Source organism: Coregonus clupeaformis, chromosome 15 (assembly GCF_020615455.1).
Source record: "Coregonus clupeaformis isolate EN_2021a chromosome 15, ASM2061545v1, whole genome shotgun sequence".
Lineage (NCBI taxonomy): Eukaryota > Metazoa > Chordata > Actinopteri > Salmoniformes > Salmonidae > Coregonus > Coregonus clupeaformis.
The window spans coordinates 60,850,940-60,878,671 of NC_059206.1; the positions used below are offsets into that span (position 1 = coordinate 60,850,940).

A 27,732-nucleotide genomic window follows, 5' to 3' on the forward strand; every position below is an offset into this window, starting at 1 on the left:
GGCTGTGTGTTTCGGGTCATTGTCATGCTGGAAGACCCAGCCACGACCCATCTTCAATGCTCTTACTGAGGGAAGGAGGTTGTTGGCCAAGATCTCGCGACACATGGCCCCATCCATCCTCCCCTCAATACGGTGCAGTCGTCCTGTCCCCTTTGCAGAAAAACATCCCCAAAGAATGATGTTTCCACCTCCATGCTTCACGGTTGGGATGGTGTTCTTGGGGTTGTACTCATCCTTCTTCTTCCTCCAAACACGGCGAGTGGAGTTTAGACCAAAAAGCTCTATTTTTGTCTCATCAGACCACATGACCTTCTCCCATTCCTCCTCTAGATCATCCAGATGGTCATTGGCAAACTTCAGACGGGCCTGGACATGCGCTAGCTTGAGCAGGGGGACCTTGCGTGCGCTGCAGGATTTTAATCCATGACGGCGTAGTGTGTTACTAATCCATGACGGCCCAGCTCTCTTCAGGTCATTGACCAGGTCCTGCCGTGTAGTTCTGGGCTGATCCCTCACCTTCCTCATGATCATTGATGCCCCACGAGGTGAGATCTTGCATGGAGCCCCAGACCGAGGGTGATTGACCGTCATCTTGAACTTCTTCCATTTTCTAATAATTGCGCCAACAGTTGTTGCCTTCTCACCAAGCTGCTTGCTTATTGTCCTGTAGCCCATCCCAGCCTTGTGCAGGTCTACAATTGTATCCCTGATGTCCTTACACAGCTCTCTGGTCTTGGCCATTGTGGAGAGGTTGGCGTCTGTTTGATTGAATGTGTGGACAGGTGTCTTTTATACAGGTAACGAGTTCAAACAGGTGCAGTTAATACAGGTAATGAGTGGAGAACAGGAGGGCTTCTTAAAGAAAAACTAACAGGTCTGTGAGAGCCGGAATTCTTACTGGTTGGTAGGTGATCAAATACTTATGTCATACAATAAAATGCAAATTAATTACTAAAAAATCATACAATGTGATTTTCTGGATTTTTGTTTTAGATTCCGTCTCTCACTGTTGAAGTGTACCTATGATAAATATTACAGACCTCTACATGCTTTGTAAGTAGGAAAACCTGCAAAATCGGCAGTGTATCAAATACTTGTTCTCCCCACTGTAGTAACCAAAAAAGTGTTAAACAAATCAAATAATATTTTATATTTGAGACTCTTGAAATAGCCACCCTTTGCCTTGATGACAGCTTTGCACACTCTTTGTCAGGTAGTGTAAATGCATGCTATTGATCTGCCTGGGATGAGAAAGGTCCAGTTTCATTTCCTGTAAAGGAGACAGAGAAACTCCAGGTTTTGATGGCAGCATAGATAAGAGCCTGTTCTCTATATCACAGAGGATATCGTGTTCATCAAGATTACCCAGCCTCACCGTGTTCCTCCCTTTGATAAACTGTGAATCCAAACTGATTGAAACAGACATCGTCACCACACTGCATCAAACCACCCTAAGGTGTTTCCTTTCAGGAATAAGTCATTCAAGTGAAGGAGGATGGTTTGGATGCCAGTAGAAGGCTGATTCTCTTACATGGAAACATTCAATTTGTGTGGAAGCACCTCTGGTATTCTTTGTCGAAGTGTGTGTGTTTTCCTTGCCATGATGCAGTGTGTGTCTCTGTGCTCGTTGGAGCGTTGGGGTGCTTTCAGCTTGGTTTCCTCTGTAATCGATGGATTGACGACTCTAGCGCTCCGACCCGAGTTCCGGGATTCCGCTCGGCCGCACACCCCACTGGACCAGGGCCGGCCGCCGGGGGCCACAAGCAACACTCCGCAGAGGGGCCACAACCCTCTCCACATCCCACTGTCACCTTCCCTAACCCCCAGGGGTCACAACGGTACAACCACTAAGTTTGCTTGATCAGTAAAGCCTAGCGTTAGGTCTGTCCCTGTCGGTGGTTTCCAGTGACCATATGGGTTCGTAAATCTCATTAAAGTGGTCCTTAGTTCAATTTGGTTTGTTCTAGAAGGATAATGGAATTTTCCATGGCTCGCTATGAGGTTACTGTCTCAGAAGTGGAATGCCATGCCATCAGTATGCCGACTGCCGAGCACAAATTCTAATATTGCTGCCTGTCACCGTAAAGTAAACAGTCTTGTCCTGTTGGTATTGATCCTCTTGGATTAAGTTGAGCACAGAGTTAGATAGCCTCCAGCTTGCCACTGGATGCTCAGCAATGCTCTCTCCTCTGCCTCTGTATCTGCTTGCTTTTATGACCTATGACCTGGTCTGCACCGCTGAACAATCCTCTGGGTCTTTGAGGAGCCGTGGTATGCAGGGGATCTGGATGACGTCCAAGAGAGCTGGCACTCTCTCCAAGGGGAATTGTTACTGGAAGTCCATTCCAATGTTTCCCCCCAAGAGCCAACCACAGAGAATATAAATAATAAACAGAGATAATATACTGAGACAGACACATGGAAATGGCCTAAAGCCATGATACATCTTTAAACAACTCCTTTCCCTATATAGTGCACTACCTTTGTACTATAGACTTATAGGGACTTCTAGCTACTGTGCATTTCCGGCTTTGTGATCATTAGAGAGAGGGCCAACCGCAGAGCAGACCCAGTTACCCAGCATCCATCCACCAAGCCTGGCTGAAACAGTAACAGCTGTTTGACCAGGAGCAGGGGAAGAGTGTGTGTGTGTGCATGCCTACACTACCGGTCAAAATGTTTAGAACACCTACTCATTCAAGGGTTTTTCTTTATTTGTACTATTTTCTACATTGAAGAATAATAGTGAAGACATCAAAACTATGAAATAACACATATGGAATCATGTAGTAAAACACTACTTCCTTTCTGTCGTTCACACTAACTTTTATTCCCTTCCCTCTCTTTTTATCTCTCTCTCTCTTTCCCTGCCATATCTTTGCTCCAGGGGACAGCTCTCTCTCTCTCTCTCTCTCTCTCTCTCTCTCTCTCTCTCTCTCTCTCTCTCTCTCTCTCTTTCCCTGCCATATCTTTGTTCCAGGGGACAGCTCTCTCTCTCGCTCTCTCTCGCTCTCTCTCGCTCTCTCTCTTTCCCTGCCATATCTTTGTTCCAGGGGACAGCTCTCTCTCTCTCTCTCTCTCTCTCTCTCTCTCTCTCTCTCTCTCTCTCTCTCTCTCTCTCTCTCTCTCTCTCTCTCTCTCTCTCTCTCTCTCTCTCTCTCTCTCTCTCTCTCTCTCTCTCTCTTTCCCTGCCATATCTTTGTTCCAGGGGACAGCTCTCTCTCTCTCTCTCTCTCTCTCTCTCTCTCTCTCTCTCTCTCTCTCTCTCTCTCTCTCTCTCTCTCTCTCTCTCTCTCTCTCTCTCTCTCTCTCTCTTTCCCTGCCATATCTTTGCTCCAGGGGACAGCTCTCTCTCTCTCTCTGTTTGTCTTTGCCTGCCATGTCTAAAGGAGCTGTGAATGAGTGGCTATATTTACAGGACGGTCAGTGAAGGTGTTTCAAAACGGCAGCTCGGGTTGCTAGCTGAAAGGAAGGGGCCATTAGTGTTGGGTTTCTGTGAAAGTCCACAAAGCAGCACCGTTGAAGCGGGAGGAGAGTGGAGATTTATGATCCCTAGGCTAAGCGGGAGGAGAGTCTGGAGATTTACCACCCCTAGGCTAAGCGGGAGGAGAGTCTGGAGATTTACGACCCCTAGGCCAAGCGGGAGGAGAGTCTGGAGATTTACAACCTCTAGGCTAAGCGGGAGGAGAGTCTGGAGATTTACGACCCCTAGGCTAAGCGGGAGGAGAGTCTGGAGATTTACAACCTCTAGGCTAAGCGGGAGGAGAGTCTGGAGATTTACGACCCCTAGGCTAAGCGGGAGGAGAGTCTGGAGATTTACGACCCCTAGGCCAAGCGGGAGGAGAGTCTGGAGATTTACGACCCCTAGGCCAAGCGGGAGGAGAGTCTGGAGATTTACGACCCCTAGGCTAAGCGGGAGGAGAGTCTGGAGATTTACGACCCCTAGGCCAAGCGGGAGGAGAGTCTGGAGATTTACGACCCCTAGGCCAAGCGGGAGGAGAGTCTGGAGATTTACGACCCCTAGGCTAAGCGGGAGGAGAGTCTGGAGATTTACGACCCCTAGGCCAAGCGGGAGGAGAGTCTGGAGATTTACGACCCCTAGGCCAAGCGGGAGGAGAGTCTGGAGATTTACGACCCCTAGGCCAAGCGGGAGGAGAGTCTGGAGATTTATGACCCCTAGGCCTTTCTTCACATATAGACTCATCTGGGGCTGGTTGGCATGATCAGAGAGACACAGGGCTATACCATTACACACAGGTCCCGCCCAGAGACAGGGAGTTTGACAGAGAGAGGGTAGGCTGCCAGCTTGGCATGGTGCCAGTCATTTTATGCCGCTCCTCATATGGGTCTGGTTGGCATGTGGCACGAGGGGCAGAGAGGCAGCGAGGCTGGTGGCAGACACTCCACACACCCACGACTTCCCCCTCAGAGAGAAAGAGAGAGGGAGATGGGGAGAAAGAGAGATGGGGAGATAAAGAAGTAGAGAGAGAGACAGAGGGAGGACAACTGGCATCCCTACAGAGGGGCCACACACCACAACTGAGGAGAGGGAGAAGTTAGTCAGCATAACAGATATCTAATAGATAACTCTGAATGTGTCCCCTGCTGAATGGATGCTGTGTTCTAGCCCAGCAGTCCCAGTAGGAGCACATCCCCCTTAGCTCTGAGGCTGAACAAAGGGCATGCACAGGCCAACAATCTCTGACCTCACTCACCCCTCTGAACTTCATGCTCTCTCTCTCTCCCTATCTCTCTCTCTCTCTCTCTCCCTCCCTCTCTCTCCCTATCCCTCTCTCTTGTCTTGAATGATGCTTGTTTACTACAAGGCTGACAGGTTACATTGATTCTGTAGAGGGGGAAACTTTATGAGATGGTGTTTGATTGTCCACTACAGTCTGTTGTGGTGCTATAAGTGATTTATATTGGTACTATAAATGATGTACAGTGTAGTAGTAGTGTTTTGTAGGATCAGCAGAAGTGGTTTTCTGTATAGCTGGGACCACTGATAAGAGTGAAGGGAACATCCGGCTACAGACAGGAGTGAAACTGATCCCTACTCTGCCCTCTCTCTCTCTCTCTCTCTCTCTCTCTCTCTCTCTCTCTCTCTCTCTCTCTCTCTCTCTCTCACTAAGTGTGCCACTGACCTTAAAGTGAGCCTCCTCCAAGCCACCCTGAGTGGAGCTGTGCCACCCTATGCCACCCTATGCCACCTAGGTTACATGCTTTATAGACCCAGTACCTCGTCCCAGGCAGCTGTGTTATAGAACTGTAAAAGGCTGGTCTCTGATTGATTTCTGTTGTTTTGCTGACTGGGTAAAAACGTATTCTGAGGACTGTGTTACCCGCTCACACTGAGGTTTTGGGGTTACGGGGCTCCTGCCAAGACTAGTAAGGGCATGTTGTTTTTTTGTTGCTTGGTTACGCAACCTTAAAGAGGAAGCTTAGGTCATCCAACGTAATCAAGTGTTCCGTTATTCAGTTATGAAATGAAGTAAAATACATAGCTTTAGTACTTTTTGTGCAAACAAACACCTTCTTCACCTTTTGATTTATTTATGAACTGAATTTGGTGAGGTGTGCTGGCAATATGAGGTGTGCTGGCAGGTTCACAGTGTCTCTCTCTACAGCCAGTCATCACTGTGTCAGAGCTGGCTCAGTGCACACACAAACAAACACACACATACATACACACAATATTGGGGTTGGTTGCTGGGTGTTTGTGCCAGTTTTGGTGCCCACCTTCTTCAAGGGAGCTACACACCAACAGATGGCCTAGAAGTTCACGGCCAGCTCTGACACAACTTCAGGGCTGCATTAAAAAATACTGGGGCCACACCGAGCTCCTCTGAAATCAGTAGAGGCTGGGTTGACCTGGAGCAGAAAGCAGAACAGGGGGCACAACCCATTTTGACCTCTGGGACTTTTGGCTTTTTCCACCAGGGTGATTGGGGTCAACAGAGTTCATCAGAGTTTGTCACAATGTGAGGAAAGTCCAAACAACCTGGACTCATTAGAGAACCAGAAAAGAGACAGATATAGAAAGAGAGATAGATGTAGGGAGGGATGGAGATGGAGAGAGAGAACATGGATATGAACAGCTGTTGGAGGCATTACTCAACATCTGTCCTGCTCTTCACTTAGAGTGGTCTGCTTACCAGGGCAGCCGGAACTGTCACACACACACAGCCAATTTCATAACTCACACGCTAATCCTAATCACTAGCAATCTGAAATGTCCAGTACAATTCTCTGTGTTTTGCATCTTCCTTAATCTCGACACCCAGAGCTAAATCTGAGGTGTGCACTGGCCAGCTACTTGATTTATGTCTCGTTTGTCATAAGAGAATTCATCTTCCCTTCTGTTTGTTGTGTTCTTATATTCAGCCCTAAAACACAGCTCCCTTCATTCAAGACTAAAACCTACAATTTGTTTATAATGGTTTTTGCTTGGAGGATAAGGAGTGATTTTATCTCCCTCCTTGGTGGTGAGGTGGTGTTTCATTTCCTGTGTCCTGTCCTGTAGGGTGCACGCCCTGCCTCATCTGAGTCACAGCAACAGGGAACATGTTACACACACACACACAGAGTGCACTGGTACTGCAGCGTGTGGTCTCCCATGGGCGACACCGCTGCTACTAGGGCATTGTGGGAAAGTACTGACACCTGCTGGATGTGTGTTTGAATACTAGAGTGATTAATCAATTACTTCAGGCAACATGATCTGTATTGTTAACACTGAGGCTTGCAAATACTACTATGGTGCTATTGTTATGTAAAAGCTGCCATGGCTTTACACAGTAGAAGTTGAGTAGAGGAATAGCCTACAGCCAAACATCCATGTGGACAGAATCGTTACAGACATCAATGCATATAGTGTCCTTTACACATGGACCTGGCTAAATCAATGGCTTGACATACGTTGATATGATCTGATGCATCTATGTGTGCCTTTCCTGCAGCTGTTTGACCGTGTGAGGGAGGACAACCCAGACTTCCACCAGAAGATAGTTCCTATCAGCAGTGAGTTGACACAGCCTGGCCTGGCCATCAGTCCTGAGGACGTAGAGAGACTGACCTCCTGCATCAACATCGTCTTCCACTGTGCTGCCACCATCCGCTTCGACGAACCCCTCAAGTGAGGACCACAGCCCCTACACACACACATTAACTATCCCTCTATCCCTAGCTATCATGCTAACTCACTACTTTATCAACTCAACAAATCCAATCAGTTTGATTCTATATAAATGCATGGGCGTAGCTTGTGTCTGACACAGAGAGAGGTACAAAGACATAGAGATCCTTTTAGTAATTAATTAAGTATTCTAAATCCCAATTCTATGTACAAAGGCACAGTAGACCGTCTCTAGTTCAGAGGAATTCAGCCGGTATTGGGGCCATGGTAGTCTTTGGATGTTTCACTCGGGTCTGGTTTATGGGGTCGGCGGGTTTTGCTTTGTCATTGTCCCAAGTACCAGGAAGTGTCCATTGCCCAGGGACTCCCTACAGGAAGTGATGTTTGGTTGATAGTATGGACTGTTTGTGTTCTGGTGTTGACCAATGGGAAAGCTGATACTGTACATCTAGAGTATGATGACGGTTGAGAAACACAACGGAGATTCCACGATAATACACTTTATTTGTGTAGTGTCTGTCAAGCAACATTGTTTACTTAAAATGGTTGACAGACGTTAAACATATTAAATAAAATCCATTACAATGATGTTGAGAGGAGAAAGACATAGAGTACTGTAACATTTAATTTATAATAAGGATTTAGAAACTGTTTAAGTTTTCAATATTCCACATGGTTTCATCATCTCACGTAGTAGACAGTGCATCAACGTTCCATGTGGTGAGAGAGAGACAGACAGAGAGAGAGCTGTATCCAGGGAGTCTGCAGGTAGCTAGCCGTATGGGGGAGAGGGATGTCTTTAGATGTCTCCCTTACTCAGTGAGGAAGCAGGAATGAGGTGTTCAGAGGGATTATTAAAACATAAAAGAGCTCTGTGTCTGTCTGTCTGTCTCAGTGTATTCTCACGAGCCTTCATCATACAGTTAAATATATCTGTCTGGGTGTCTGTGTGACTGCTGGGAACAGATCCCTTTGAGTAGGACAGACAGGACAGCCTTAAGGGATGATATGCCGTCAGAGAGGTGAAAGGGGGTGTGGGGAGGCAGGACATTAGCCATGACTGACAGCTCAATTAGGGAAAAGCTGTGAGATTGTTCTCTGAACAGCATCATAACTCTCTTCTCTTCCCTCTTTCACTTTGTCTTTCTCTTTTCACCCCTGCCTCTACATCCCTTCCTCTGTATTTCTCCCTCTCTCCCCTGTTCTCTCTCACTTTCTCTCTCCCTCTCTCGTTTTGACACACAAGGTTGTTACCCTGTCTCCCGGGAAACAAAGTTGCCAGGGAGTGTTGGAGCATAATCAGACAACAGTTTAATCACAGGGACCTAGACCACAGCTCTTCAGATAGTGCCCTAGACACGACATCTATGCTGTGAAAATGTACAGGGCTAGTCAAGCCTAGCACTGAAGCAGTGATAAACACAATAGCCACTATAGCCGCTAGGCTACAATATATCTAGCACCCTAATGAAGAATTCATTAATGACAGCGGCTTGGAACAGTGAGGAACACATAGTTAGGAGCAGTCCCACAGTCACAGTGGTGTTCTAGGCTCTATAATAGTTCTCAAACGGTGGTACGGCCTACTACTACTACACCTCTCATCCCCATGTGACACGCCACTGCCGCTGACTGTCACAACTGCCTTCCCGGCACTGCCATTAATGGCCAACCGCTGCCAAACCACATCTGACATCTGCACTCACATAAACACACACATACACCGTCCACACTGCCTGACTGTGGCTGAGAAGCACTATCTCTCTGTAGACTGGCTGAGAGGTGAGCTAGAGTCCTGCCTGTTTAGGAAGCAGTGTCAATAAGGGTTGCCAGAGTTTGATATGGCTTTTTGAAAGGGTAGATGGATAGATACAGGTGTGGTTTGTATGGAGTAAAGAGAAAATTGATGCAAATGTTTATTCCGGGAATGGAAGCACATTGCTGGAATGATGTGTAAGGATAAAAGGGTGTGAGTATGTTTGGTCTCTCTCTCCCTCCCTCCTTCTCTCTCTGTTTCTCTCTGCCTCTCTCTCTCTGTCGGCCTCTCTCTCTTTGTCTCTCTGTCTGTCTCTCTCGGTCTCTCTGCGTCTCTCTGTCGGTCTCTCTGTCTCACACTTCTCTCCTTGTGATGATATTATGAGAATGCATAGTGTGCTTATGCTGCTTAGTATACTTATGCACAGTGATCACTAACCTAGTCCTGCTGTGTGTGTATTTCCTCTCTTCCCAGACACGCCCTGCAGCTGAATGTTATGGCCACGCAGCAGCTCCTGAGTCTGGCCCAGCAGATGCACCACCTCCAGGCCTTCATCCACATCTCCACAGCCTACGCTAACTGCAACCGCAGGCACATCGACGAGATCATCTACCCACCGCCTGTAGAGCCCAAGAAGCTCATCGACTCCCTGGAGTGAGTAGTGTGAAGTCTACTTTCTGCATCAGAGTTTGGGGTGGGGCTGCTGCTATTACGAATCCATCTATTCAGGAAGTGATTTCAATTGCAAATTTCATGCATTGAAAATATGCTCAGTGAAGATAAATGGCACTTAGGCCTAGATTCAATCAGATCAAGCGTTAACCGGCGATAGCCAACACCTGCATAGCTGATGTTTTGGTGGTGTTGGAGGTGGAACTACGTTGGAGCTGTCAAATCGGTGAGCAGCTGCTCTTGTGATCATTGTCACGAAGCCACACCGGTCCCACTCGCGTTAGAAGTTCAACATTTGAAAATGTCCACATTAGGTATAACGCCTGGTGCCGCTTGTGGATTTGACAGCTCTAACACAGTTCCACCTCCAACACCACCAAAACAACCGCTATGTGGGTGTCTGTCACCATTCTCTAAAGCAGAACCCAGAAGCAGACCAGGACAAGGTGAGTTGAATGAAGGTGAGTATTTATTTAAAGACTTAAATGTGGAAGCAGGAGAATCCAGGTGACGGAGCTGGCAGTGGAGGTGAGTTGGTGGGAGTGAATGGGCAGATCCAATGATGTCTCTGAAGCCACAGACAACCAGGCAGCGGTGGAGTGAATGTTCCGGGAGAGTAACTGTAGACAGAGTAAACGAAGGTGAGTTCACAGCAAGCAAAAAGTACAGAACAGCAAAACTAACTCTTAGTAATCTGAGGCTGATACGCAGGCACAACATACTGTTCATGGCTAACGATCTGGCAGGGAATGGATGTCAGGTCAGAGCTTATGAAGTGGAGAGGTGATGATCAGAACCAGGTGTGCAGATAGCTGATGAGATGCAGGTGCGGGTAATGGAGAGATCTCCCACCTTGGTTCGTTGCCCGGCAACCAGACAGGGTGCGGTCAGGAAACTCCAGGACAAAAACAGGCAACAGATAGAAACCGACTCAGGAAGCGGGATTCATGACAGTGTCGGCTACCACAGATCTGATATAATTTAGCCCTTAGTTAGATAAATGACAGTATATTTATTGAATTTCAATTAATCTCCTGAATTAACTGATTGAAATGGAATTGAACTGAACCAAGGGTGCTGTCAAGTCCACACCGCCTCGTGCCATTTCCAACTAATGATTGATTACAAATACCCTCACAGACAGCTATCAGAATGAATGATGTTTCATCTATCAACACAAAATGCCAACTTTACTTCAATCCTGGCATGTGTCCTGTACCATTGTGATGTGAGTCTAATTGTGAGTGTTCTCTTGTGTCTGTGACTGCAGGTGGATGGAGGACAGCATCGTCCGTGACATCACGCCTCGCCTCATTGGGGACCGCCCCAACACCTACACCTACACCAAAGCCCTGGCAGAGTGCGTGGTCCAGAAGGAGAGCGGCAAGCTCAGCATCGGCATCATCAGACCCTCCATAGTGGGAGCCAGCTGGCAGGAGCCTTTCCCTGTGAGTACCATTACCATAGAGATACAGTATGATATACATGTCATTCTATGGGACTTCATTACTCTACTGGACCTTGGCACTGGATAGCTGGCAGCAATAGAGTCAATAGATGATCAATAGATACAGTGGGGGAAAAAAAGTATTTAGTCAGCCACCAATTGTGCAAGTTCTCCCACTTAAAAAGATGAGAGAGGCCTGTAATTTTCATCATAGGTACACGTCAACTATGACAGACAAAATGAGAAAAACAAATCCAGAAAATCACATTGTAGGATTTGTAATGAATTTATTTGCAAATTATGGTGGAAAATAAGTATTTGGTCAATAACAAAAGTTTCTCAATACTTTGTTATATACCCTGGGTTGGCAATGACACAGGTCAAACGTTTTCTGTAAGTCTTCACAAGGTTTTCACACACTGTTGCTGGTATTTTGGCCCATTCCTCCATGCAGATCTCCTCTAGAGCAGTGATGTTTTGGGGCTGTCGCTGGGCAACACGGACTTTCAACTCCCTCCAAAGATTTTCTATGGGGTTGAGATCTGGAGACTGGCTAGGCCACTCCAGGACCTTGAAATGCTTCTTACGAAGCCACTCCTTCGTTGCCCGGGCAGTGTGTTTGGGATCATTGTCATGCTGAAAGACCCAGCCACGTTTCATCTTCAATGCCCTTGCTGATGGAAGGAGGTTTTCACTCAAAATCTCACGATACATGGCCCCATTCATTCTTTCCTTTACACGGATCAGTCGTCCTGGTCCCTTTGCAGAAAAACAGCCCCAAAGCATGATGTTTCCACCCCCATGCTTCACAGTAGGTATGGTGTTCTTTGGATGCAACTCAGCATTCTTTGTCCTCCAAACACGACGAGTTGAGTTTTTACCAAAAAGTTCTATTTTGGTTTCATCTGACCATATGACATTCTCCCAATCCTCTTCTGGATCATACAAATGCACTCTAGCAAACTTCAGACGGGCCTGGACATGTACTGGCTTAAGCAGGGGGGACACGTCTGGCACTGCAGGATTTGAGTCCCTGGCGGCGTAGTGTGTTACTGATGGTAGGCTTTGTTACTTTGGTCCCAGCTCTCTGCAGGTCATTCACTAGGTCCCCCCGTGTGGTTCTGGGATTTTTGCTCACCGTTCTTGTGATCATTTTGACCCCACGGGGTGAGATCTTGCGTGGAGCCCCAGATCGAGGGAGATTATCAGTGGTCTTGTATGTCTTCCATTTCCTAATAATTGCTCCCACAGTTGATTTCTTCAAACCAAGCTGCTTACCTATTGCAGATTCAGTCTTCCCAGCCTGGTGCAGGTCTACAATTTTGTTTCTGGTGTCCTTTGACAGCTCTTTGGTCTTGGCCATAGTGGAGTTTGGAGTGTGACTGTTTGAGGTTGTGGACAGGTGTCTTTTATACTGATAACAAGTTCAAACAGGTGCCATTAATACAGGTAACGAGTGGAGGACAGAGGAGCCTCTTAAAGAAGAAGTTACAGGTCTGTGAGAACCAGAAATCTTGCTTGTTTGTAGGTGACCAAATACTTATTTTCCACCATAATTTGCAAATAAATTCATTAAAAATCCTACAATGTGATTTTCTGGAGAAAAAAAATCTCAATTTGTCTGTCATAGTTGACGTGTACCTATGATGAAAATTACAGGCCTCTCTCATCTTGTTAAGTGGGAGAACTTGCACAATTGGTGGCTGACTAAATACTTTTTTTCCCCACTGTACATGGATCACATTCTGTATGTAGTCTGTGGACGTTAAACAGTGTATTGACTGGTCAGCAAGATAAGTGTATCAGAAGAAGTGTGATTGGCTCAGCCACTTGCCTGGTGGGAAATATATCACAATTTATAAAAATCTATGTAGCACTTTCACTGTGATGATGGTAAAAGGGCTCAGTCAGAATCCTGCAAATTCTCACACCATCATGTCCTGCTGTGGTGGCAAATGGATGGGAATTAGTGGTTGATCACTGTAATAGTACACTGGTCAAAATATCTCCCCTGTATACAGTCAGACTTAACCTTCCCATTGTCCTAGGGTCAAAATGACCCGCCACTGTGTTGAACCAACTTTATTCAATTTTTATAGTTTTGGGATCATTTGTGAGAAGGAGGCAGTGAGACTTTAAAGAAAGTATCACTGCCTCCTTCTCACAAATGATCCAAAAAACACAGTGGCGGGTCATTTAGACCCTAGGACAACGGGAGGGTTAAAGGGGGATTGGGTGTGTAGTGCTGAGTAAGGGTTGTATTAGGGTTGGACCAGGACAGGTGTGTTCCTATGGTTCGGAAGGTCCGGTTGGGCTGGATTCCGGGGCTACGAAGAGGAGCATCCCTGACCCCAACAGCTGGATAGGCAATGTGAGGGGGGCAAGGAAGGGGCAAAGGGGCAAGGGAGGGGTACTGGAGGGAGGGGGACTGCCAGTGCTGAAACCGGAGAGCCCCTGAGTGTCTGCTACTAGATAGAAGGTCACTGAAAGCACCTGTAGGTTCATGGAAAGGCTGCTCCGAAAGTTCAGTAGGTGCAGTAATCAATCAATCAATCAAATGTATTTTATAAAGCCCTTTTGACATCAACAGTTGCCCCTAGAAAGGAACCAGGTTTCCGATGGGTGGCCAGTCCTCTTCTGGATGTGCAGGGTGATGGTACTTTCATGAGTAAGCTGCTTTTTATTTTATAATCTGTCCAGCTGCTGTAGTGTAAGCTAACATCTTAGCATAAGGATTCCACAGGGTTAAGTATTTTAATCTCACTTAGCATAGCGGCAGATGAATATATTAAAGCGTTGAATAAATAGAGACTTTATTGCTGCTTAAAATTTTGGAGGAGCAATGGGAGGATGTTGTTCAACATTTAATCATTTTGGTGATATAATATTCTTCATAGTTCTTTCCCCCAAATTCAAGTGACATGCTTGCTTTATTTTCCTACAGGAATATTATTTGAATGTCTAAGGCTCCATGAATTCACACAGGAAGACACCAAAACAATTGAGTTTTCAATAGAGTATAATACACTTTTATAATGCACTAAAAAGTATATTCACAGAGAACTACTATTTAGCCCAGGGCTGTATTTAGTTTTCTGGGGCTGAAACGTTTGAACAGTGCAGGATCCAGAGCCAGTAGATGTGTAAGTGGGGTCGGGCCTGGCCTGGCGGCGAAACAGCCAAAAGATCACGCTTTACCAGTTTATTGCCCTGGCAGCTCGAGCCAGTGGGAGCGACGAGACAAGGGAGGAGGGTGTATGTGTGTGTGTGAGATTTACTTCAATCTCCATGTCCTCAGAACTACGTTAAGTGTTAAAAATGTCACAGGCAATCCCCCAATGGGGGTCAAAGATTTATCCCTGCAAAAATTGGCTCTGAGACGATGTGATAAGGACTCTTGTCTGTCTGACTGACTGACTGACTGTCTGCATGTCTGTCTGCACCAGACCATGTAGCCTTACCCTGTAGGGACAAGCCACAGACAGACCCACACAAATAAGCCCAGTCTATTACCAATGTATTACCGGGGGGCTAATTGATGTGGACACTGTGTTACTCTCCCTGCCTCAGTCTCACTCTCCATAGGTAACTAGCTAGCCTAGCACACCACTGGAATGCTAACTCAGCAGATACACAACAATCTAATTGATGTTGCTGTTAGGAGGCTATCTTTAACTTGATGACGATGCAGCAATGTTATAGCGGTGCTTGAAGCTAGAATCCTTAATTGAAACTGTAACAAAGCGGACACCCCGGCTGTGTTTCGGTAAAAAACTGAGGGATGGGCCTGGAGAAATGTAACCACTCTCAAATTCATAGACAGAGCTATGGAAGCAAGGAATGACCATCCATGATATCAAAATTATAGCTTTAACCACGTTTTGAGGCTATACAGTGTTTGTTTACATTTACATTGTTTACGAACATTGGAGTAAAACAAGCTTGTATTTTGGGTTCTAATGGGGTACGACAGTTGAACTAAGCTCATGAGGCATGTATAAGTTATATTCTTCAAGAATCAATGGGTATATATCATTAATTTATAAGTCCAAAAATGGATGTAGCAACTAAGGATTCCAGTTTTAAGGGGGTACTTAGGGTTCTCTTTCATCTACGGCTCTATTCAATCTGCATCGCTGAAGCGTTACAGATTGCGCAATATACATTTGAAAGTAATTTCCGATTGAGCCGAGATATGCAGCGTTTACCTCGAATGCAGTGTCCGCTAACACGGGAACATTGCCTTTTAATTTCAATAACGCTGTAACGCTGAAGTACCTCAATACGGATTGAATAGAGCCCCTAATCTCTCATTACACTAATGCATTCCCTCCCTCTTCATTCGTCTCAGGGCTGGATCGACAACTTCAATGGACCAAGCGGAGTCTTCATCGCTGTAAGTACCAGCATCTGCTTATTAGTTGTATTTTTCATATACTAAGTTTGCTCATTTTGATGCCACTAGTGTAAAATGAGATGTTGTGGTAACCCTGTGTCCTGTCTGGTCAGGCGGGGAAGGGCATCCTGCGCACCATGAGAGCCAACAATGATGCGGTGGCTGACCTCATCCCCGTCGACGTGGTCATCAACCTGACCCTGGCCGCTGGCTGGTACACGGCAGTGCACAGGTTAACTTTCCCCCCAGGTGGAATATGGTTTGACCAATGACTGTATGGTTTAACCCACACAAACAGACACCCCCCATATTGACCTGCAGGAAGACCTCCTGTAAACATACCTTAGCCCAGTTTGTTCGAACACACATTCAGCTCTACACCATTTACTGATGAGGAAGCCCAGTGTTTTCAATTGATGTGATTTGTGTTTGTGGGCTCATTTTATAGATGTGTCCTAATGAACCCTCCCCTTTGATCCCTTAAACCTTTGACCCCATCTCACTACTCCCTTGCAGACCCAAAACAGCTCTGGTCTACAACTGCACAACGGGTGGCATCAACCCTTTCCACTGGGGAGAGATCGGTAGGTATCTGTCTGTCTGTCTTTATGCATGTTACGGTGACATCCTCAATGCTTGCTCATCTGCCACTGTGGCTTCCCTCATCATAAATCAATGTACTTCAGTAGTTGAAATCTTGATGGTTATGGTGTTGTGACTGTGAAACTATGCATCATACATTCCCACGGGGAATATGAAACTGTAGGTTGTCTGTCAGTCCTGGTTCTCCTAAATCAGTTGTAATGGTGTGTCAGTGAGAAGCAGGTGGATAAATGATCTGTTTCATAATTGGATGCCCAGGGATTTTACAGTGACGAGGGTCTACTGCCACCTTCTGGCAGCTAGTAGAACATTATATCTGAACCCCACACTGTTTACATCTGTTTGACCTCCACTGTGGATCTGCCCAAATGACAACTCCAATCAGCAGTAAAGCACAGATGCCCATACAATAACAATTAGAGGCAAAGTGTCATCATGAAATTGTCACCCTCGCAACTGCTTCCCTCCAGCCTTTTGATTGTGGTGACGGCTCCCCTCCCGGCCCGTCATCTACAGTACATCCCAGCGGACCACTGAGATGAAAAGGAAGCATGCGGGCCGGGTACCAGGTACCAGGCGACAGCCAGGGTCCCTCTGCTCTCAGATTAGTGAATCTGCTCCTTTCACCCTGGGAAATTGCCACCAGATGGCTGGCAGTGGGATTAGGGCTCATCACTCCGCCTCGCTGTTATAGAACTGGGATAGCGGGCACTAATCTACCGGCCCACGTAAGAGCTAAGAATCAAGCTAATCAAACTGGGTCTGGGGTGCCGCTGCTTAGGGAAGTTGGAGGTTTGCTGACTTGATATGTTATCAACATTCTGGTATCTTAATTGGTTTTCCTCGCCTCCTCTCCTCACCTCGTTTTGAAAAAGGTCAAGATAATTGAGGAGCGGCGGTAAGGATAGGGATCGTGGAGGGAATTGCGCTTGCAAGAAATGAGACGGTCCTTCACTCGCTCGTCATCAGGCAAATTAAGTTTACAGAGGAGGAATCCCAAAATACATGTGTAAAGTGATAAAAACTAATATAGCTAGTTGTGCAATAGATGCTATAGATAAAAGGATAAGTAGAGTATCGTTTTAAATGTGTGCATGGTTTTCTCCTTCGAGAAAACAACAGCTGATTCAAAGGGGGTGTGGCGGATTTTAAAACACTTCCGTGGTAGCAGCCGGGAGGAAGCACATGAGTATGCTCGGCGAGAGGAGGCTATCGAGGAGTGGATGATACTCCTCTATTAGCTTACTAACTAATTGCCACTGTGTGACCACATGACCACTTATCGGTTTCCGAGTCACTGAGGAGAGGAGGACGGAGGAGTCGAGGAGAGGACAGACTTTTGTCCAATTGAGAATCTCCCAAGGAATCGAGGAAGGAGCCTGGAATTGAGAAAGAGCCTTGGAATAGTGCTCAGGAGTTTTCCTCATTCAGGCTGGGATTCAATCCAAGGCTTGTTATAGAGCACTAGACAGCCGACAATGTACCCTTTAAAGGCACCATGAATTGATCCCCGGCCTCAATCTTGTTCTGAGGGAAGCTCCACTTTCTAGGGCAGAACTAATGTGATTGGTTGGATGACAAGTCAGTGGGTGGAGTTTACAGACGAGAGTCAAATAAAATAAACACTTTTAGGGAGGTAGGTTGGATATGGATGGAGGGCGTTCAACATGGATTTTGACCCAAAAAGTTTGAATCCTGGTTGTGACTTTTGTTTTCCTTACCCAACGTTTTTAACTAATTACATTTCTAATCTATTAACTTTGTTTGTTTACTTTGACTGAACAGCATTAAATATGTGAAAAAACAAGCACGCTGCCATCCCCCCTACTAGCGCAGTGGACTAGGCACTGGGATAGGGAACAGGAGGTCACATGTTCTAATCTTGTTGATGCCCTTTTCCAAAGATACATACACTACCGTTCAAAAGTTTGGGGTCACTTAGAAATGTCCTTGTTTTCCATGAAAAAATACATGAAATTAGTTTGAATAGGAAATATAGCAAAATGCATAGCAAATGTAGTCATTGACAAGGTTAGAAATAATGATTTTTAATTTAAATAAATAATTGTGTCCTTCAAACTTTGCTTTCGTCAAAGAATCCTCCATTTGGAGAAATTACAGCCTTGCAGACCTTTGGCATTCTAGTTGTCAATTTGTTGAGGTAATCTGAAGAGATTTCACCCCATGCTTCCTGAAGCACCTCCCACAAGTTGGATTGGCTTGATGGGCACTTCTTACGTACCATACGGTCAAGCTGCTCCCACAACAGCTCAGTAGGGTTGAGATCCGGTGCCTGTGCTGGCCACTCCATTATAGACAGAATACCAGCTGACTGCTTCTTCCCTAAATAGTTATTGCATAGTTTGTAGCTGTGCTTTGGGTCATTGTCCTGTTGTAGGAGGAAATTGGCTCCAATCAAGCGCTGTCCAAAGGGTATGGCATGGCGTTGCAAAATGGAGTGATAGCCTTCCTTCTTCAAGATCCCTTTTACCCTGTACAGATCTACCACTTTACCACCACCAAAGCACCCCCAGACCATCACATTGCCTCCACCATGCTTGACAGATCAAGCACTCCTCCAGCATCTTTTCATTTGGTCTGCGTCTCACAAATGTTATTCTTTGTGATCCGAACACCTCAAACTTCGTTTTGTCTGTCCATAACACTTTTTTCCAATCTTCCTCTGTCCAGTGTCTGTGTTCTTTTACCCATCTTAATCTTTTATTTTTATTGGCCAGTCTGAGATATGGCTTTTTCTTTGCAACTATGCCTAGAAGGTCAGCATCCCGGAGTCGCCTCTTCACTGTTGACGTTAAGACTGGTGTTTTGCGGGTACTATTTAATGAAGCTGCCAGTTGAGGACCTGTGAGGCGTCTGTTTCTCAAACTAGACACTCTAATGTATTTGTCCTCTTGCTCAGATGTGCACCGGGCCTTTCTTGGCAATTTCTCGCATGGAATAGCCTTCATTTCTCAGCACAAGAATAGACTGACATGTTTCAGAAGAAAGTTATTTGTTTCTGGACATTTTGAGCCTGTAATCGAACCTACAATTGCTGATGCTCCAGATAATCAACTAGTCTCAAGAAGGCCAGTTTTATTGCTTCTTTAAATCAGCACAACAGTTTTCAGCTGTACTAACATAATTGCAAAAGGGTTTTCTAATGATCAATTAGCCTTTTAAAATTATAAACTTGGATTAGCAAACACAACGTGCCATTGGAACACAGGACTGATGGTTGCTGATAATGGGCCTCTGTACGCCTATGTAGATATTCCATTAAAAATCAGCCGTTTCCAGCTACAATAGCCATTTACAACATTAACAATGTCTACACTGTATTTCTGATAAATGTGATGTTATTTTAATGGACAAAAAAATTGCTTTTCTTTCGAAAACAAGGACATTTCTAAGTGACCCCAAACTTTTGAACAGTAGTGTATATATTTGTGTTAATTTTCCCTAGCAAGGAATGCTCACCCTCAACACCAAAACTATCTTAACTCAACTCAACTCGTTAGTGGGGCTGGAGAATATTCACTGTGGCCGGGATTCAATAACATCACCCTTTGTAAGTGATGTACCTTGTAAAGGCAGTGTTCCCACGTTGATGGTAAACACTGCATGTCGGCTCATTCGGAAATTCCCTTTAAAAAGGTGCATAGCCAACAAATCGCGATCAGATTGAATCCTGGCCAAACATCTTTGACCCCTTCCCAAAATATTGTTCTTCTTAGAGTTAATATCTTATAAATAACTAATAAAAAATATACAACTAATGACGAAGGAGAGTTGATGATCCAAAGAAATGTGCTGGAGCATGGTGCTTGCAACATCAGGGATGTGGCTTTGATTCCTCTAAGGCTCATACAGTGGGGAGAACAAGTATTTGATACACTGCCGGTCTGTAATTGATACACTAGAGGTCTGTAATTTTTATCATAGGTACACTTCAACTGTGAGAGACGGAATCTAAAATCCAGAAAATCACATTGTATGATTTTTAAGTAATTAATTTGCATTTTATTGCATGACATAAGTATTTGATCACCTACCAACCAGTAAGAATTCCGGCTCTCACAGACCTGTTTGTTTTTCTTTAAGAAGCCCTCCTGTTCTCCACTCATTACCTGTATTAACTGCACCTGTTTGAACTCGTTACCTGTATAAAAGACACTTGTCCACACACTCAATCAAACAGACTCCAACCTCTCCACAATGGCCAAGACCAGAGCGCTGTGTAAGGACATCAGGGATGAAATTGTAGACCTGCACAAGGCTGGGATGGGCTCCAGGACAATAGGCAAGCAGCTTGGTGAGAAGGCAACAACTGTTGGCGCAATTATTAGAAAATGGAAGAAGTTCAAGATGACGTCAATCACCCTCGGTCTGGGGCTCCATGCAAGATCTCACCTCGTGGGGCATCAATGATCATGAGGAAGGTGAGGGATCAGCCCAGAACTACACGGCAGGACCTGGTCAATGACCTGAAGAGAGCTGGGACCACAGTCTCAAAGAAAACCATTAGTAACACACTACGCCGTCATGGATTAAAATCCTGCAGTGCACGCAAGGTCCCCCTGCTCAAGCCAGCGCATGTCCAGGCCCGTCTGAAGTTTGCCAATGACCATCTGGATGATCCAGAGGAGGAATGGAAGAAGGTCATGTGGTCTGATGAGACAAAAATAGAGCTTTTTGGTCTAAACTCCACTCGCCGTGTTTGGAGGAAGAAGAAGGATGAGTACTACCCCAAGAACACCATCCCAACCGTCAAGCATGGAGGTGGAAACATCATTCTTTGGGGATGCTTTTCTGCAAAGGGGACAGGACGACTGCACCGTATTGAGGGGAGGATGGATGGGGCCATGTATTGCGAGATCTTGGCCAACAACCTCCTTCCCTCAGTAAGAGCATTGAAGATGGGTCGTGGCTGGGTCTTCCAGCATGACAACGACCTGAAACACACAGCCAGGGCAACTAAGGAGTGGCTCCGTAAGAAGCATCTCAAGGTCCTGGAGTGGCCTAGCCAGTCTCCAGACCTGAACCCAATAGAACATCTTTGGAGGGAGCAGAAAGTCCGTATTGCCCAGCGACAGCCCCGAAACCTGAAGGATCTGGAGAAGGTCTGTATGGAGGAATGGGCCAAAATCCCTGCTGTAGTGTGTGCAAACCTGGTCAAGACCTACAGGAAACATATGATCTCTGTAATTGCAAACAAAGGTTTCTGTACCAAATATTAAGTTCTGCTTTTCTGATGTATCAAATACTTATGTCATGCAATAAAATGAAAAAAATTAATTATTTAAAAATCATACAATGTGATTTTCTGGATTTTTGTTTTAGATTCCGTCTCTCACAGTTGAAGTGTACCTATGATAAAAATTACAGACCTCTACATGCTTTGTAAGTAGGAAAACCTGCAAAAGCGGCAGCGTATCAAATACTTGTTCTCCCCACTGTATGAACTGTGTGGCACGTGGTCTCAGAGCATTTTGTATTATTCTGTATGTAAATCCGAGACACTCCATTTAGTATGATATGTATTACTTTGTGGATGTCTCATCCATTTCATACATGTTACAAATTGAAATTTGTGCAATATGTTAAGAATTTTCTAAACATACGAAAAAAGATTGCAGTCGGGGTACAGTATAACTGCAGTATGCTGCATCCAAAATACCACTGTCGACTGCAGTTACTGTAAGGGATATGTTACAAATTCCAATTGGTTGAGGCTTACATTAGCTAGATGGCTAACGCTAACTAACCTTAGCTAGGCTAGGGGTTAAGGTTAGGTAACATGCTAAGTATTGTAGTTGCAAAGTAGCAAATAAATAGCAAGTAGTTGCTAATTAGCTAAAATGCTGACGTTGTCCGTGATGAGATTCAAACACACAACCTTTGGGTTGCTAGACGTTAGTGTTATTTTTACCTTAAGTAACTTATCTTATGTAAAAGTAATATATCATACTAATTTGGTGTCCCGGATTTACGTTTGCTATGTTACGTATAGTCTAGGAGACCAGTTTGGGCACAATGGAAGGTGAAGGAGCTGTAGTGCAACATAAGTCAGACAGGGGTTTAAGCAATAAAAGTGGTACTTTATTTTTTTTGTAGTTAGTAAACCAAAGAGGTATAATAAATAAATAATAATACATCTTTACAACAAATCAGCTGTGCTGGGCTGCTGGTAAAAGTCCAGAGTTCAATGACAGGAGATTCATTCTCAAGTTTTCCTCGGCACTCTCCAGTAGCCGTGGATAGCCAGCCACCATTAGTAGAGTAGAGGCCTGGGTAGTTTTACTTTAATAAGAACTTAAACAATTACAGGGAATAAATGAAATGGGAAAACTACAACTCAACAGAAGAGAGCTACCCTCGCGCTTACACCAGATAGTCTTCTCCTACACAGGAGGAACTAACCTCGTAAGGCTGTTCACTTCTTTATAGAGGCTGGTGGGTCACGAGTCTTCGAAAGAAAGCACACAGCAACAAATTCACACCAGTAGCACCCACTGGTTCTTTCACTAGCAGTTCCCCCAGCAGTTTTACCTTTGCCTGAACATCCTTGATTGCAGCTAGGTGGGGAAGGTGTGCAGCTGCTGTGAATGAGATTGTTAGTTCAACAGAAAACCACACCCCTGGATACAACCCAATTCTCTAATATAGTGGCTAAGGAAGATGTGAGGGGCACTTCCCTAACCGTACACCACTTAAAATGCCACAACAGAATGGAGCTGTAAGACAGGGATGACAGCTCCAAGCCACAGATTCCTTCACATTTTTTATCGACTCCTCTGTATTCTCTCTCAGAGCACCATGTGATGTCCAGCTTCAAGAGGAACCCTCTGGAGCAGGCTTTCAGAAGGCCCAATGCCAACATCACCTCCAACTACCTGATGAACCAGTACTGGATCCTGGTCAGCCACAAGTTCCCTGCCCTCATCTACGACCTCTACCTGAGACTGTCTGGACAGAAGCCCCAGTAAGATTACTAGCATGTCCTGACAGTCAGAATTGTCACTAGATCATCGTTCAGTCTATCAAAATGTAACTACATACTTGTTTTCAACCCAATCAACACAGTGTGTTGTAAACCTACATAAAATGATCTGTAAACATAAAGAAATAAGAAATCACTGTTTGCTGCATACAAGTGATTATTAATTAAGTCTTTAGTGAAACGAACATTACAATTGTGTTATACATACAGTACATTTGGACTGAGATCCTCCATACCTTTCTCTCTGTGTAGAATGATGCGTATCTTCAACCGGCTGCACAAGGCCATCGGCCTGCTGGAGTACTTCAGCAGTCAGGACTGGGAGTGGAACTCCGAGAACATGAACATGCTGATGAGCCACCTCAGCCCTGAGGACAGGAAGGTGCAGTAGACTCACCATTATCTATACACATACATATGCCTCTGCATGTTGGTGTATATTGTCAATGGTATGTTTTTCATCTAGTAATGCCACCAATCCATAATTTTAGCTCAAACAAACATCTCTATTGATTTCAACACTACAGGTCACGAATACTTACATCATTCAATTTCAGAAGGTTAAATTATAGATATCCCAAAGAGGTTTTCATAATTGCCTGAATGTGACCATAATAGCCATGTTGTCTTACTGCACATCAGCATCCTAACTCTCTCTCCCAGACATTCAACTTTGACGTGCGTCAGCTGAACTGGCCAGAGTACATAGAGAACTACTGCATCGGCACCAAGAAGTACGTTCTGAATGAAGACATGTCAGACATCCCTGCAGCCAGGCAACACCTCAGGAAGTGAGTCGACTACTTACAGGGCTGATTGTGTTTTCACCTGCGCACAGTTAGCCCGAGTTATTTTGAAGAAGGATGTAAATGACAACTCCCTCCCTCTCTTAATCTCCCAGGCTGAGGAACATCCGCTACACATTCAACACTCTACTGCTGGTGTTCATCTGGAGGGTGTTCATCGCCCGCTCCCAGATGGCCAGGAACATCTGGTACTTTGTGGTCAGCCTCTGCTTCAAGTTCCTCTCCTACTTCAGGGCCTCCAGCACACTCACCAACTGATAACCAACTGACCGTTGACCAGCTGACCGCCTCCTCAACCAGACAACACCCCTCAGACCTCCAGCAGTACACAACCCCACTCCTCAACCAGACGACACCCCTCAGACCTCCAGCAGTACACCACCCCACTCCTCAACCAGACGACACCCCTCAGACCTCCAGCAGCACACAACCCCACTCCTCAACCAGACAACATCCCTCAGACCTCCAGCAGCACACAACCCCACTCCTCAACCAGACGACACCCCTCAGACCTCCAGCAGTACACAACCCCACTCCTCAACCAGACATTGTTCCTTCTGATCCTGTTGTACGTCATACAGTGAAACGACTATGTAAGTGTTATTTATTTTCTAACTACTGCTTTTCTTAAAGCGACAGATTACATATGCAACAATAAACGCATTGTATACTCTCCCCACGTTTTTGCTCATAGTTTACGTCCTCCCCAACCCAGATACATTGTCTTGGAATAGAGGATTTTTTTTGCATACTTGAAATACTGTGTCAGGCTTCCACTGAAGGCTAATTTCTGTACATGACTCTTAATGTGTGAATCCTGAGATATTCATGGCCTCTCTTTTTACAGGTTTTTACCTTGTATTGTTTTGTACTGACAAAATATTTGGGAGCCTGTACTCTGTAGCGAGGCCAGCTAAGGATAACCAAGAGTAACTTCAGTGTTGATCACACTAAGGGCTCTATTCAATCTGTAAATTTGAAGCGTTACAGATTCCGTGATATAAATTGAAAGGTAATTTCCAATTGAGCCAACACATGCAGCGTTTACCGTGAATGCAGTCTCTGCAAAAGCAGGCACATTCCCTTTAAATTTCAACCATGCTGTAAAGCTGAACTTCTGTGATGTGGATTGAATAGAGCCCTAAATCTTGACCACTGGAGACTGCTACTGTAGTACTACAGTACTGGTTGACATGACCAGTTCTTACTTTTCATGGTATATTGATACAAGCTACTATCACTACTGAATATTGATATATCAGTACAGTGAGGGAAAAAAGTATTTGATCCCCTGCTGATTTTGTACGTTTGCCCACTGACAAAGAAATGATCAGTCTATAATTTTAATGGTAGGTTTATTTGAACAGTGAGAGACAGAATAATAACAAAAAAATCCAGATAAACACATGTCAAAAATGTTAGAAATTGATTTGCATTTTAATGAGGGAAATAAGTATTTGACCCCCTCTCAATCAGAAAGATGTCTGGCTCCCAGGTGTCTTTTATACAGGTAACGAGCTGAGATTAGGAGCACACTCTTAAATGCTCCTAATCTCAGCTCGTTACCTGTATAAAAGACACCTGTCCACAGAAGCAATCAATCAATCAGATTCCAAACTCTCCACCATGACCAAGACCAAAGAGCTCTCCAAGGATGTCAGGGACAAGATTGTAGACCTACACAAGGCTGGAATGGGCTACAAGACCATCGCCAAGCAGCTTGGTGAGAAGGTGACAACAGTTGGTGCGATTATTTGCAAATGGAAGAAACACAAAATAACTGTCACTCTCCCTCAGCCTGGTGCTCCATGCAAGATCTCACCTCTTGGAGTTGCAATGATCATGAGAACGGTGAGGAATCAGCCCAGAACTACACGGGAGGATCTTGTCAATGATCTCAAGGCAGCTGGGACCATAGTCACCAAGAAAACAATTGGTAACACACTACGCCGTGAAGAACTGAAATCCTGCAGCGCCCGCAAAGTCCCCCTGCTCAAGAAAGCACATATACAGGGCCGTCTGAAGTTTGCCAATGAACATCTGAATGATTCAGAGGATAACTGGGTGAAAGTGTTGTGGTCAGATGAGACCTAAATCGAGCTCTTTGGCATCAACTCAACTCGCCGTGTTTGGAGGAGGAGGAATGCTGCCTATGACCCCAAGAACACCATCCCCACTGTCAAACATGGAGGTGGAAACATTATGCTTTGGGGGTGTTTTTCTGCTAAGGGGACAGGACAACTTCACCGCATCAAAGGGACGATGGACGGGGCCATGTACCGTCAAATCTTGGGTGAGAACCTCCTTCCCCTCCAGCCAGGGCATTGAAAATGGGTCGTGGATGGGTATTCCAGCATGACAATGACCCAAAACACACGGCCAAGGCAACAAAGGAGTGGCTCAAGAAGAAGCACATTAAGGTCCTGGAATGGCCTAGCCAGTCTCCAGACCTTAACCCCATAGAAAATCTGTGGAGGGAGCTGAAGGTTTGAGTTGCCAAACGTCAGCCTCGAAACCTTAATGACTTGGAGAAGGTCTGCAAAGAGGAGTGGGACAAAATCCCTCCTGAGATGTGTGCAAAGCTGGTGGCCAACTACAAGAAACGTCTGACCTCTGTGATTACCAACAAGGGTTTTGCCACCAAGTTCTAAGTCATGTTTTTCAGAGGGATCAAATACTTATTTCCCTCATTAAAATGCAAATCAATATATAACATTTTTGACATGCGTTTTCTGGATTTTTTTGTTGTTATTCTGTCTCTCGCTGTTCAAATAAACCTACCATTAAAATTATAGACTGATCATGTCTTTGTCAGTGGGCAAACATACAAAATCAGCAGGGGATCAAATACTTTTTTCCCTCACCGTATGTTTAACATAACGCATAAGACTCCTTGTTTGTTTCACGGTTAGTCCACTTTTTGCCTGTTTTGTACAGCAGTTTATATTGAAACTAAGTTGACTTTTTTCATCTTTATAAATAATTGCGTCAAACTAAGGCTTGTCTTATGTAAGTGGTAGATGACGGTGGCAGTATAATATATAAACATGTTTGGAAGAGGTGTAAATAATTGAAGTCTATATTCTATAGACTACCAAAGACAGTGATATTCCTGAAGGTTGATTCTGCAGCAGTCTGACTCTACCACAGAGCTTCCCAGAGTATATCTAAATTGTTCCTGGTGGCAGACAGCAGCAGTCCACATTTTATGAGATGATACATCTATATACAGTATCTATGGATACAGTATCTATGGTAGAAGTCTTGACTCTCAACAGAAAAAGGACAAAATGTACCCCAATTCCACCCTCTGAAAAACATGTTTCTATGTGAGCCAGTAATGGTGTGCAACAATGGTGACCGTCCTTTCCTAAATTCAGTAAGGGACTATGAACCAAATGCATGCCCAACACAGAAAATGGCTTTTCCTGTACAATGAAGTTGTAAAAAATTTCCTGCTGTCATGTTGACAACAAAGCAGTGTCTTTGTTATATGATACATAGTGGCAGCAGAGCTAACTGGGCAGTGTTCTATAAACTGCAACACTTACGACTGTTTATTTTGTTTAATTTTCCTTTTTCAAATGTAATTTGCAAATGTTAAGTGACCCTCTATTCCTGCTCTGAAAACACTTTTAGTTTGTTTGGCAAAACATGAATAAACCAAAAGACAAATGTCAGTGCGCTAATCATTCTGCTTCACTGCTGCCTCATGTAGAAAAGAGATTTAGCCTACTTCCATGGCTGCATTTACACAGGCAGCCCAATTCTGATCTTTTCACTAATTGGTCTTTTAACCAATCAGATCAGCTCTGAACAAGATCAGATGTGAAAAGATCTGATGTGATTGGTCAAAAGACCAATTAGTGGTAAAAAAAAAAGCTCAGAATTGGACTGCCTGTGAAAGCGCAGGC

At 44.9% G+C, this 27,732-nt stretch overlaps 1 protein-coding gene across 1 annotated transcript in view; it reads left to right on the forward strand.

Moving 5' to 3' along the window:
* LOC121543599 (fatty acyl-CoA reductase 1-like) overlaps nt 1–24,493 on the forward strand; it is a 77,943-nt gene extending 53,450 nt beyond the window's left edge. The window contains exons 3-12 of the mRNA XM_045225254.1: nt 6,960–7,135; nt 9,366–9,545; nt 10,834–11,011; nt 15,362–15,406; nt 15,520–15,638; nt 15,923–15,990; nt 22,823–22,994; nt 23,265–23,394; nt 23,676–23,803; nt 23,914–24,493. Coding sequence (XP_045081189.1) covers nt 6,960–7,135; nt 9,366–9,545; nt 10,834–11,011; nt 15,362–15,406; nt 15,520–15,638; nt 15,923–15,990; nt 22,823–22,994; nt 23,265–23,394; nt 23,676–23,803; nt 23,914–24,076 — 1,359 coding nt within the window. The 3' untranslated portion in view covers nt 24,077–24,493. The remainder of the gene's footprint in view (nt 1–6,959; nt 7,136–9,365; nt 9,546–10,833; nt 11,012–15,361; nt 15,407–15,519; nt 15,639–15,922; nt 15,991–22,822; nt 22,995–23,264; nt 23,395–23,675; nt 23,804–23,913) is intronic.
* The last annotated feature ends 3,239 nt before the right edge of the window (nt 24,494–27,732 follow it).